The sequence below is a fragment of the Telopea speciosissima genome, chromosome 4 (genome assembly GCF_018873765.1).
Source record: "Telopea speciosissima isolate NSW1024214 ecotype Mountain lineage chromosome 4, Tspe_v1, whole genome shotgun sequence".
Classification (NCBI taxonomy): Eukaryota; Viridiplantae; Streptophyta; class Magnoliopsida; order Proteales; family Proteaceae; genus Telopea; species Telopea speciosissima.
The window spans coordinates 50,252,806-50,266,747 of record NC_057919.1 but is presented as its reverse complement, the minus strand read 5'-3'; the positions used below and the strand labels follow the sequence as shown (position 1 = coordinate 50,266,747).

At 37.4% G+C, this 13,942-nt stretch overlaps 2 protein-coding genes across 2 annotated transcripts; both read left to right on the top strand.

Moving 5' to 3' along the window:
* The first annotated feature begins 1,272 nt into the window (after positions 1-1,272).
* LOC122659377 (secreted RxLR effector protein 161-like) lies at positions 1,273-1,842 on the top strand. Its single transcript, XM_043854489.1, has one exon. It carries the CDS (start codon positions 1,273-1,275, stop codon positions 1,840-1,842), a length of 570 nt encoding a protein of 189 aa, XP_043710424.1.
* A 10,994-nt stretch (positions 1,843-12,836) lies between these two features.
* Positions 12,837-13,488, top strand: LOC122657810 (abscisic stress-ripening protein 3-like). The gene is made up of 2 exons (XM_043852604.1): positions 12,837-13,090; positions 13,224-13,488. The coding sequence occupies exons 1-2, from the start codon at positions 12,929-12,931 to the stop codon at positions 13,401-13,403; spliced, it is 342 nt and encodes a 113-aa protein (XP_043708539.1). The 5' UTR covers positions 12,837-12,928; the 3' UTR covers positions 13,404-13,488.
* The last annotated feature ends 454 nt before the right edge of the window (positions 13,489-13,942 follow it).

The window sequence follows — 13,942 nt, the reverse complement described above, 5'->3', positions numbered from 1 at the left end:
TGATGAAGGAATATTCCTAGGTTATGCATTCAACAAGAAGGCTTGAAAGTGCTATAACAAGAGGTTGGGTAAGATAGTTGAAAGCTCTGATGTGAAAGTGGCAGAGTATGGTGTACATACTCCTACATATGAGTTTGATGATGATGACTCTTTAGATTTTGAAGAAATTAATGAAGGTGGTAATGCCTCTAATAGTGCTTCACAGTCAGCAGATAATGTTTCACAGTCAGTAGAGGAGTCACGACACCATGATGAAGTCTTAGATTTTGAGAGAGATGATAGACCTAATAATGTCAGGTTCTAGAAAAACCAACCAAAAGAGCAAATAATTGGTGATCCAAGTGCTAGAATCCAAACAAGGAAAATAAAGAAACTCAAACAGATGTTTTCCTGACTATCACAAGAAGAACCCAAATTTGTCAATGAAGCGTTAAAAGATGAGAGTTGGGTTAAGGCAATGAATGAAGCGTTGGATCAGATAGAGAAGAATAAAACTTGGGATCTGGTTCCAAGGCCAGCTCAGAAGAATGTGATAGGCACCAAATGGGTTTTCAGAAACAAGATGGATGAATCTGGGAAGATTGTTAGGAACAAAGCAAGACTGGTCTGTAAGGGATATGCACAAGTTGAGGGCATTGATTTTGATGAGACTTTTGCTCCAGCCGCTAGACTGGAACCCATTAGGATGTTTCTTGCACTTGCAGTGTATAAAGGATTCAAGATATATCAGATGGATGTCAAGTCAGCATTCCTAAATCGTAACTTAGAGGTGGAAGATTGAGCAACTGGATGGATTCATTTTGGGGGATGATCAGAATGCAATTTGTAGATTGAGAAAGGCTCTATATGGTTTGAAGCAAGCTCCAAAAGCATGGTACTCCAGACTGGATGCATATCTTCATCAATTTAGGTTCAAAGGAATTGTGGATAGAAACCTATACATCTTATCTGAAGACAATGGGCAGCTCATAGTTGTTGTGTATATGGATGACATCATCTTTGGAGGTCATCATGATGCTATGTGCATGAAGTTCACTAATTTGCTGTAGAAGGAATTTGAGATGTCAATGCTTGGAGAATTATCATATTTTCTTGGTTTGCAAGTTAGTCAGAAGAAGACTGGAATTTTTGTTTCACAACAGAAGTATGTGGGAGAAATGTAGAATAAATTCTAGATGAATGATTGTAAACCTGTGGGTACTCCTATGGTGACATTGTAAGCTAAGCAAGGTAGATGATAGTCCATCAGTTGATCAGACTCTGTATAGGTCTATGATAGGCAGCTTATTGTATCTTACAACGTCTAGACCATATATACTACAGTCAGTGTGCTTAGTTGCAAGGTTTCAAGCTAATCCTAAGGAGAGTCATCTATTGGCAGTGAAGAGGATATTCAGATACTTGCAGGATACAACAGATTTTGGTTTGTGGTACACAATGTCCAAAGATTTTGCATATTCAGATGCTGACTGGGCTAGATGTGTTGATGATAGAAAGAGCACCAGTGGTGGAGCATTTTATCTTGGTCAGAGTCTTGTAGCTTGGCATAGTAAGAAGCAAGAATCAGTTTCTTTGTCTACAGCAGAGGCTGAGTACATTGCAGCAACCACTACCTGTACTCAAATTTTGTGGATGAAGAGGCAAGTTCAAGATTTTGGTATGAAGTGTGATGGACCAATCAGCATCAAGTGTGATAATTCAAGTGCCATCAGTATCTCCAAGAATCCTGTACAACATTCAAGAACGAAGCACATTGACATTAGATATCACTTCTTGAAGGAGCAGGTTGCTTTGAATGAAGTGAGGCTGGATTTTTTTTCCAACAACAGACCAAGTGGCTGATATCTTCACTAAGCCATTGAGCAAGGAAGCTTTTGAGAGGTTCAGAACCCTATTGGGTGTTGTCTCATCCCACTAGGGCCTATTTTCTTTGGTGTCACCAGCAGGACAACATGGCTACAGGGGGAGTGAATTAGTTTTCATTGATGGTTTCCATCCCTAATTACTCTCAGAATGTTGTTTGCTTTAAGGGGAGGCTTCATCTCAGAGGGAGGATTTTTTTTCTTTCTTTTTCACTTGTGCCTATTGATTGCCCTTTGTACTTGTTGTCAAAGGGGAGAAGATTTGCTCGTATGTGTGTTGCCAACAACTCCAAAGGTGGAGATTGTTGTTCCCATGGCTGATTTAGTTGTCATTGTTGGCAACACAACATGATGGAGTGCTCAGTTTGTAAGGTCAGTAGTCTTGGTTTGCAAGTTCTTGGTTGGCATGAGGGCATGTTGATTGTGGTGCTTAGCTTAATGGGTGTTTGTTTGGTTCAGTTTAGTATTTCAGTAGAAGGTGGATCCATAATGGTTATGGACTGTCTGGCTTTGAAGATAGTACAACAGAAAGGCTTAAGTTCAATAGAGATTCTTTATTAGAAGAGAGCAAAAGAGGAGAGAGAATGTGGACCCCACCTGGGGGTGCCACATGTCACTGCAGTAGCATGGAGTTGAATGGGTGCAGTAACAAAGGCATGGTGGTTGGTTCTTGGACTAGGCATGGTTTATGGTGCACAAAAATCTTGAGGTTTGGTTTTGGCGCATGGCCCCTTGGCATGTGGGTGATGGGCCGCATGGCCCTCTTGGCTTGCACAAGCACACATGATGGGAGCAAGTCCCATAGGACTTTTATTGAACTCTTGGTGGGCTTAAAATGAGGCTCTCTTGCCATAGAAAATATTTGGGTCAGTTTCTTAGTGAGTTACTGTGAGGACAATGCTCACAAAGCCTTTGGGCATTCCAAAGTTTCAGCACCCGTTGGATTTTAGTTCAGATCTATAGGTGGAGATGAGTTTGGTTCGGGAAATAACATTGGCCGTTGGATCTGGCATCAAATCTAGTGGTGGAGATGGGCCTGGTTCAAGATAAAACATGGACCGTTTGATCATGGTTAGATGGTGAAGACATGGATGACCAAGATCTATTTTATTTTTTTTGTTTTAGTAAAGATTGTGGTAAAAAGGTAAAAGTATCAGTTTTTCCCTTTGCTCATGACAAACAGAAGGTCACTAACTTAAATGTACCCTCACGTTTCTCTCAGTGAGGTGGAGCTCACCTAATGGGATTAATGATCAGGATCTGCGCTGAGATCGTACGACTGTGATTAAAGTGCGTTTGAGAATTGCACCGACGACATGTATTATTTGAAAAGATTCTAAATAGGACTTTGTGGTTGGCCGAACTTGTTTCTTAATTTCTGGGAGCTACACAACTCCAAATATGACATGTAATATATGGATTTGGGGCAGTTTGTCAAGATCTCCACATTAAAAGAATTAATTTTTTGATTTGGCACCTCCAGAAAAAAACCTCTACGACAGAAGCCTATTTTCTCTATTGAAGACCTTATTTGAAGATGGCTTTGTTCTTGGTTGCCATGGGAGTTGATTGCTTGATCTTCTAGGTTTCGTGAAGCAGTGGATTCCACTTGGCATAGCCCAAGTCAGGTATTGAATCCCTAATCCCTTTTGTTATATATATTGGGAAACCTATATTTATTTTTGTGTTTGGGATTATGTTGCAAGTCTCTGTGGGTATGCCATATGTTTGATGAAATGCCACAGTTGACCTGGGCTTAATGTTGAGTGTTGTTTAAACCTTATTTATGTACCTTGTGCTACAAAGGATAAGACCTCAATGAGAGGCACTTTTAAAGCCCAGTAAGGGTTCTCTAGTGACGAGATTATTGGGATTAGCCAAGTGAGGGCATTCCGTGGATGTAGGTATACTGCCGAACCACGAAAATCTTTGTATACTTTAATTGCTTGTTATGCATAGAAGTGTTTTTGTTTGCAGAGTGGGTGAGCACATTTGGTAGACTCCTTTCCTATTGTGTTGGAAAGGGGAGTGGATGTGTTTGTGATTTGGTTTGCCAGATAAACAGGGTTGTCAACCGGATTTTTTGAAAGAGAAATTTTTGTCTGCATTGATTCACCCCTCCCCTCTCAGTGCCTAGGACCTTTACACTGGAACTCAAGAGGATTATTAGAGAGGACATAGTTGGTCTTCCTGTCTTAAGGAAATAGGTTCTTTCAGTTAGTTGAGTTGTATTGGTGAGTGTTTTAGGTGGTGTTTGTTTTTGTTGAGCGTCATGCTCCTTGGGTTGGGGTAAGGCGGGAATGTCCCCCCATTATACATTCATTTTTCATTGAGATTTTAATAAAATTCCAGGGGCCAGCCCAGGTCCTAGAGAATATTCGGGTTAAAAAAACAATTAAAAAAGCACAAGCACAAAATTATGAACAAAGAAACGATAAAGGGAAGAGCTTACCCGATTAGAAGAAAAATCAGCCCCTTTACTCTGTGTGCCTAAATCCACATCCTCCATAGTACGCAGTCTTCCTTTTGATAGTGGAGGAATGGGATTCTGTTTTCGTAGTTATCTCATAGACTAAATCATGCAACCTCTCGTTTAAAGCTGTCGGGTCCTTGGATCTAGAAAGTATCTCCATGCAAAATCGTCGAAAAACCTCCAATTACTCCGCATCGGAGCCATGATCAAATAATAATCTTTTCCTGATGTGAGATTCTATAGTATCATCAAAACTCCCAAATGACTGATTGTAATGCCCCACATTTCGATACCATTATTTATTCTATTTTAATTTTTGTGCTAGCAAGATTGATCTCGAGATGTTGGAGGACATTTGCTTCATAATAGGCATTTGAATATTATAATGCATTGTATTGATTGTTGATGATTGGATATATTTTTTTAATATTTATGTATTGGGTGTATTATTATACTATTTATATTGCATGATGTTGTATAGAGTATTTGATAGTGTTATAATATTATTTTATCATTTAATAATTAATCTAAGGCAAAAGTTTTCATGCACGACCATGCATGTGCCCGAGCCACATTAAATGCAGTCAGATTGGTATAAATGCCAATATAAAATGACATAAAAGCCCTCACACCCCTCATTTGAAGGAATTGATGGGAGATTGTCCCGTGTAAGAATTCCTTTCCCTTATTTTAATGTTATGCTTGATGTTATTGAATTATCGCTTATTTGATCTTATATATATATGTATACATATTATTTTATTGTTGGTCATTTTATTTTATTATATGATATATGTCGTGGTTAATATTAATTAATGGATGCGTTTGTTTGTAACCAAGAAGGTTGCAAATAGAATTAGTAACCATATTGTTTTGCCTCCAATTTAATGATGTAGCAATATATTAGAAGGTTTTACTATATAACTTCACAACTGGGGAAGAGAAAGAGAGAAAGAGGAGTTCAAGACAGGGACTTGCAGATCATTCTCTTTCTCCTTCTTATGCATCTTTTGATAGATATTTTTTTTTCTTCATTTTCAATATGCAACGAGCCTTCTACCAGAAAAAATAAACAAAGAGCCTAACTTGCTGGTTTGCGATAATGCATATAATCTAGCTTCAGATTTTTCTGCATTTGAGGCAAATGGTTACAAAACTAGAGAAGAAGAGGGCGGCATTCCTCTCTGTGTGTCTTTGCTATGATTTAAATGTATCCACTCAGAAGGGGACTTTAGACTTCCCTGCCATTCTTGTTCTATGCTAATAAATCCAAATCTTGAGGAGCGACCCAACCCTCATGCTCCCATATTGTCGGACTGGAGCAACGGCTTCTTCATCCTACAAAACAACAAGTATAGCGATTATAGAACAACAGGTATAGCGGAGGTGAAGCAATGGATAAGTGTAAGCTTGTCTGCGATGAATACTGCCACGTTTTTATAATCATCAAATGAAATCAAATCAACATCAGAGACAGATATACTTTTTGAGCAACGATGGTGTTGCAGTCGAGATCTTTCTTCTTTGGTCTGGTCTGTTAACCGAACCTGGGTACTTACCCAGCTCGGGTTTGGCGCCCACCCATGGGGCAGCCGATTGGACCAGTTGAGTTGGTCATTTAAGGAGGTAGCTGTTACTCTTTAGGTCTCTTCCCTCTTTGTGATTCCTATTTAGAGTGGGAAACTATGAGGAGGTGGGGACTAATTATATATAAATATAATCAAGTTACCCCAAAACCTAATTGCATCCTTGGACCATTGAGATCTCTCTCACTCTCAATCTTGTTCACCAAGTCACTAGTGTGTTCTCTGTGGGATTCCATTTGTTCCCAAGGATTTGTGGTGTGGATTTCTGTGTGGAGAAGCCTTTCAAGATATCTAGAGATTGAAGAAGATCGTTTGAGTTCGTAAAGCTTGTAACCAAATCCGTAAGAGATCCTTCTGGTGCGTTCCCATCTCTGTTCAGATAACACCCTAACGAGTGGTGATTTGTTTACATTGTTATCAAAGCCTTTAAAGTTTCATTTGCTTTTGATTTAAGAAGAGAAATTTTTTTGATGGTTTCTTGAGATCCGTAACCAGTGGCGGTGCATGCTACCATAGCAGCGAGCGTGCACCGCAGCTGGTTGTCACGCATGCTGGCCCCTTGCGCATGCCTGCCGACCCTGCTGGCCTTTTTTTTTCCAATGCGCACCTACGCTCTATTGCTACACCCACGTGACTGCCAGCCTGCAGCTGGGTCTTTTGCTCTTATATCTTCTAACTACATGTCGCAATCCTCGGTCGCGACCCCTTGCTCTTGCAATCCATCAAAACCAGGTTCTTTAGATTTGTAGGTTGTTTTAATTAAAAAAATATGATGATTATGTAATCATTATGCTTACCTTTCGAAGGACATAACCATTATGTGGTGAAGAGGACATAATCATGTTAATGGTTAATGGTTATTGTAATTAAGCACTTGATAGAACATTATATGTCCGCTGCTAGGGGATTCAAGCTCTTCACCCAAATTCTTGTTTTTTTCCTAATTTGGGTATTATTCTATGTTTGTGGGCCTTGTTTTGGTTTTAATTGCTAGTTGAGCTTTTATTTTTGTTTTAATGTGTTTGGCAATAAATTTTTTTCTTGTTTGGGGATTCTTGAAACCTCCACATTCAAGAAAAAGGGTGGTGTTTCTTGTTATGGATGTGTTTATGAGTTATTCTCTTTTTGTGATGTAGTTTCCCATTAGCAAGAAATCCATGGGAAGAAATTGGGAGAAAGGGATTTATCCCATATTTTTTCCATGTGATGGAGAAATATTTTGAGATGTTTGCAAATAATCAAGATGTTAATAATACCTTCCCGTGGCAGTATTGATTTTATTTGACTCGTACCATTAGGGATAAGATGTCAAATCTAATCCCATGCAACCCTTGTTATGTATTTATATTCTATGAGATGAAAAATTTATTGCCACTTGTGTAACGGATATGTTTTTATGTTTGTGCGATAGAATTGGTATTTAAATGTGATGTAAAGTGTGACACTCCCTAATAGTGATGTAGTAGATATTTCGAATATAAAGACATGATTATAATTTTAAATTTTATTTTATAGAAGCCATGTAAAGGGAAGCCTCTGCACTGCGTATCATTTTCTTATATTGATTCGGCATGTCACTTCAAGTACCAAATTGGGTCTCTTATGTGGGATCTTTATACACCCGATGTATGACGCATTATTTGTGGTATATAGATGCCCATCCTCCTTGATTTTCTTTTGTTCAAAATCGGTTAAAATCATACGTCCCCAAATCCACACACTTGTGAGATTTAATTATGAGCTTAGCAAAATTTTTTATCTTAACGTGTGGAGTAGGGAACCATTAACTTTAATCAGGATTTCTTAAACAAAAATTTTGAATGTATACTAAATGCCCTCATTGCTTATTATAGAATGTAATGATGATCACCAAGACCGTTATTGCTGACCTTAACCAAGGAAATAAGTTGGATGGAACCAACTATGACATGTGACATTGTAATATTAAGTTTTTACTGAATGAACAATAATGCCTTGAACACTTGACCACTGAAATGGCAAAACTCGATGAGGATACTACTGCCCAACACCGTTAAGACAAAGAGGCCTATGATGCTTGGTTTAAAAAGGATCGTAGTGTATGCTTCATTATGTTGAGCTGTATGGACGATGATCTTATCGGACAAAATGAGAAATGCGAGATTGCCAAATCCATGTGGGACCAGGTTAAGTTAGAGCATGGCAGTACATCAACTACAAGGTTAAGGGCCATGACCTTGAAGTTTGAGATGTACCGTAAGAACCCCAAGCACATCATGACTGAACACCTTAGGGTTGTGAAAGGTATGATAAGTAAATTAGAGGATGCTAACCTTACCGATGAGCAACAGGTTCAAGCCATCATCAGGACATTACCTGATTTCTGGGCCAAATGAAAGTAGTTCTCACACATAACGACAGTGTCAAGACTTGTAATGACATTGCTGCTCAAGTAGAACTAGATATGGAGTGCCAAGAGGCGACCCATGCTCAAGCCCTTATCGACCAAGTTGGGCAGTGCAAGACATCTGGGTCTAAGAGCAAAAGACAAAGGAGAGCAGAGAATTAGGGACCGACATGAAACCAGACACCAAGTGAAGGCAAGTCCGCGAAGCACAAATGTGGCAAACGAGGCGGGAAAAGAAATATTTCCAAAGTTAAATGCTATAGTTGCCAGAAGATGGACCACTTCGCTCGTGATTGCACTGAAGTGAAGAAGGTACAATTTTTGTCCCATGATCGTGAATAATATTAGCATACAATAACAACAATTCAGCCTTATCCCAACTAAATGAGATCGGCTACATGGATCTTGGCCCTTTAATCGGTTTTATTTGAGGTCATACTTGACACAAAGTCTAAGTTATGCATGTCTTTCCTCACCACTTCTCCTAGGGTCATTTTAGATCTGCCTCTGGTTCTTTTAGTTCCTTCAAGTTGAATCAAACCACTCCTTGTATTGGAGCATCCAAAGGCCTCCTAAACATGGTCATATACTACCTCAAATGACTTTCTTGTAGCTTATCATGTGTTAGATCTACTTCTAAATCATCTTTCATATGATTATTCATTATTTTATCATTCCTAGTTTTGCAACGCATCCATCTAAACATCCTCATCTCCGCTACACTAAGTTTATTTACATGATGCTTCTTAATTGCCCAATATAACTATCCTTCATAAAATTTCATCAAATCTTTTCATTTTTAGAGGTGTGATTGTGTTAAAGAATAAGAAGGGATTGAATTGGCAAAAGTTAAAGAATCCAGAAGACCATACCTAAAGTGTATCCCTTAGAGAATGTCTCTTGGCTAGAGTGTAGCTTTGTGACTTGCTATATGTGAGAATAGAGGGCTTTTGTAAGGGTATATCCACCTGGTTAAACTGGTCTTTCTAAAAGAAAGAAAGTAATGACTTATCATTGCTCTACAAAATTAACAACAAGGTTAGTATACATAAAAATATTAATTATATGGGTCTCACTAATTAATTAATTTTCAATACATTATATAAAATTAACTTAAGTTATTGTTATCAACAAGACAGAATAATAATAAATAAAACCTAAGCTACCAATCGTTAGCTTATTTACAACCATGCCATAAGATAAAAAAGTGATAATTTAAAAGAATATCAAATTAAAAGGCACAATACATGTTGACATAAATCCTACGTTACAAAAAAATAATCAGGAACATAATGTACACAAGAAAAACGATTTTAGAAAAATGGGGAAAAAAAAATTAAGTACCCTTCATTATACACATGGTTAAAAAATGCATGAACTACTCTAAAATAAAATGAAAAATCATCTCTAAAATTCATAAATAAATATTATTGCCTAAATACTTTAAATGCCGCTCTAATGAATATATTTCTAAAAATGCATGAAAACCTAAAAAATGATAAAAAAAAAATTCAGAATAATAATAAATGTCCAAAGAAATTACTACTGCTATTAAAATGACTCAAATTCAATTTTAGAAAAGCGTTCAAAGATGCAAAGTATGATATCTCCAAAATTCCTTTCTAGAGGAATTCTATTCAAACTACAAAATAAATACATAAAAATTCCTAAATAGAAGGGGGGGGGGGGGGAGGGAGCATAAATTGATATTAACCCTACTGAAGAACAAGAAACAACCAAAAACAAATATATTTTACACTTCATATCACAAATTAAAGTGAAAAAATGATGGAAATACCCTTAATACTAGAAAATGCCTAAAAATGAACTACAAAATTAGAAAATTACTTTAATGCAAAACTAACTCATTTTATCACAAATGCAAGTTGGAAAACTAAAAAAAATAATGTAGAAAATGATTTTCAAAATTCAACTAAAAAATTACTTTAAATTATAAAAAATGTCATGGCGCAGGAAATGATTGTAAAATTAAAAAATGATGCAATAATTACATTCAATTATTTTAAAAAATAATGGTCAAATTAAATTTTTTCAAATTATTTTAGAAAAGAAGGATTTTTATGTGAAATGCAATTGAACACAAAGTCTAGACCGATTCAAGGTTGTTTGATCCACCTTTGACTTAGTCAACATTCTTGGAGTTTTTTTTTGTTCATTTTCAGCCAATTTTTTCAAAACACTATGGAATGGTATAAATGGTCATAAGTCTCCAAATAAGAATTTCAAAGCTACAAAAATGTGTTTGCAAACTATTCAATGACTTTTGTGCATCATTGTATTGTGTACATCTCAAGCGAAATAAAATGAGGTGTCTACACTATACTTATTATTTTTTTTGTCCTATAATAAAAAAATACTTTGCCAAAAAAACGGAGGGGAAAAGAAAAGACAAAATCCTTCTTCTTCTTTTTTTTCTTAAATAGATAATTTCAACTTTATTGGGAAGAAAAACAAAAAGAAGAGAAGAATGTACAAGGCTCAGAAGGCCTCAACTCATGATGGGGAACCTCAAGGCCGAAAAAACAACTCACGCTCAACAACACCAATACAAGGAAAAAAATAGACAACCAAACTGCCAAAGGAACCCAATCAATGATGGTTGATATTCCACAAAGCGGTTTCATCGAGTCTTACCCTTAGAGATAATAGAGCTACACCTATCCATTATATCAGATTTGATATCCTTCACAATACAGGGACAGGATCTTGTTTTATTAAAGAAGATTTTGAAGTTTCTATCTTGCAAAATCTTGGAATTGATGGAATTATAAGCAATTTTACCAATGGCCTGTTAAGGACTTGAATACGTAGAACTCATCCTTAAAATCTAGCTGTTAAGGAGAGGGTGTCCAAGTATCTATAAGTCTCCACATTGAGCTACACACATCTGATGTGAGATTATTACTTCTACCTTTCGCGTGGAATCCCAACATGACACCCACAAGGTTCCCTCCGAACTCTTTCTCAAACGATTTGACCTCAGATAATATGTTTGAATCAGCATTATGGGAAATGTGGTTATTACTAAAAATATAAAAAAGGTAAAGGTCGTAAAACTTCAAGATTCTTTCCAAATATGCCCCAGAGAAGTCCTCCTTGTCTTTTTTTTTTTTATGAAAGCAAACAATGTCTATTAGATAGTAGAGAAATATACATTGTTCATAAGCTGACCATATTTGGCCAGATTTGAAGCTAGTTTTGTACAAAAAGAGTCATTTCTATATAGGAAACATAGGTTAGAAGCTTTGTCGGAAATATATATAAGGTCTTTAATAAGCTCCCAGGGCCATGGATATTTGGTTGGAGATGGAAGAACATCGGTGATTTGCTTTTTGGAGCACCACACTTCTTGAATCTTCAACCCCATACTCGTGGCATGGTCTAGACTAGACCGAATACTAAATAAATCCGGTTCCATACTATTGGTAGTATTTATATATCTTGCAGCAAAAAACACCAGATTGCCTCCTAGTAATATGATATAGGACCAACCTGCAAAACTTAGTCCAGGAATATGGTGTCCTGCACAAATTAAAACAGGAAAATTGAGAACAGGTATAATATCAGAGGGTAGGGACAAGCAAGCCTCTTGGTGGCTATCAGTTACAATATGGGGTGAAGTCCTCCTTGTCTTGCTATAACATTATATATAACTTGAGATAATTCACTGGAGGCAGTTTTCTTTCCATTGACTGATTGGTTCTGATGGTGTTGAGCGAGTGTCGGGGAATACGCAAGAAGTATTATCGACTTCGTACTACAATGAGCATCTATGACTCTAGATGGGTGTAGTTTTCCCTCACCTGTGGTGTAGGGAAAAAATTTTCCTATATTAAATGGGAAAAAGTTCTCTGTCCGGGAATGTGGCCTACGCCAACACTCCCATGAGTCTATCTCTCTCCTCCCTATGTGAAAAGGCACCTCTGTCCCCTTGTTTTAAGGAGGAGAGAGATAGACACATGGGAGTGGAGGCGTAGGCCACACTCCAATACAGAGAACTGCTTCCCATGTTATATTTAATGTATTAGACAAATTATGTAACTATTTTCATTAGTTTAGTAAAATATAATGAGAATAGTCAATTAGTAATTACTTTGACTTATCTTATTCTATTAACACCTGAACATGACCTCTATTACCTAATTTTATGAAAGCGATAGTGTGCCAAGATCTGTTAAAGCCTAATATAATATCAATTTGGAAAATCAAAAAGGGGAAGTTAATCAATTAGCTCTTTCCATCGATTTTCCTCGGAGAAACCGCCTTGTATTGAATAGCCATTCGAGGTAAGAAATTTTATAAAGCAAATGAACCTGTTGACTGTTTCGAAGATTCCTTAATCAGAAGGAGAACCTAGCTAACGCTTAACTTCTTACGCGTTATGGCTGCGTTCTTACATCATTTGTGCCTTCCTCACAGGTGCCTAGATCGCGCGTGGCGTGCTTGGTCTACTCGCTTTGAAACCTTATAAAAAAGGTTAACTTCCGTAGTCTCTTCATCAACCATAAACCAACATTGATCACCTTCGTCTTATTCCCTAGTCCTTACTACCAGATTTGTGCATTGTTGTTTTGCCAATCACCTTTCTCTCTCTCTCACCATGTCTGAGAAGAAGCACCACAGCCACCACTTTCACCACCACAAGGAGGTAAAACCCGCCGGAGAAATGACCAAGAAAGACTATGAGAAACAAGTAAAACACCACAAACACTTAGAGCACGTCGGCAAGCTAGGTGCTGTAGCCGCTGTTACTGTTGCTCGGGTAAGTCTAACCTCTCTCTTGGCTTCAAAATTGCTTACGTATACATTTATAAAAGCTTTTTATATTTCATTTCTGTACTTGATAATAGAATTGGCCTATGAGCTGATATTTTTGCTTTCTAAACATTTTTCAGCATGAGAAGCATATGGCTAAGAAAGACCCTGAGAATGCTCACAAACACAAGATCAAAGAGGAGATTGCAGCAACAGTTGCAGTGGGCAGTATTGGATTTGCCATCCATGAGCACCATCAGAAGAAAGAAGCTAAAAAAGAAAAACAATCAGCTTTCGGGAAGAAACACCATCTGTTCTGAAACTCATTTCTCCCCACTAGTTCATCTCCCCCCCCCTCCCTCTTCCCCTTTTATTTTCTTTTCTGTTAGTAGTGTCTACGTTGTAAGATATGATCGAGGATGAGATGTAGCTCCCATTTGATTGATTGTTCTCTTTGTGACTGTACTTATTGATGTGTATAGAGTTTCTCTCTTATAGTAACTCTATATACGGTTTAGTCATTGATTAGATTTAGGTTTTCCTTTCGTATTGTGAGCATTATCACATGTGCAATATTCTAGGATTTGTTTCCCATTGTAATCGTGATCACATGTGGATTCTCTGATCCAATCCTCTAGGGTTTCCATATCCTTTCTCATGTATAAAATCACATTGTGATTGTTAATGAATAATATACAGAATTCTAAGTTACATTATGGTATCATCCGCCGCTACTCCAACGAGATCCTGGTTTCTTCTCATCTCCCTCTTTTCTTCTCCAATGGGTGACGGCAATGAAGTTATTATTCCTCCAGCTCTGCCGACTTCTCCTGGCAGCCCCTTCCCTCAAGCGCATCAC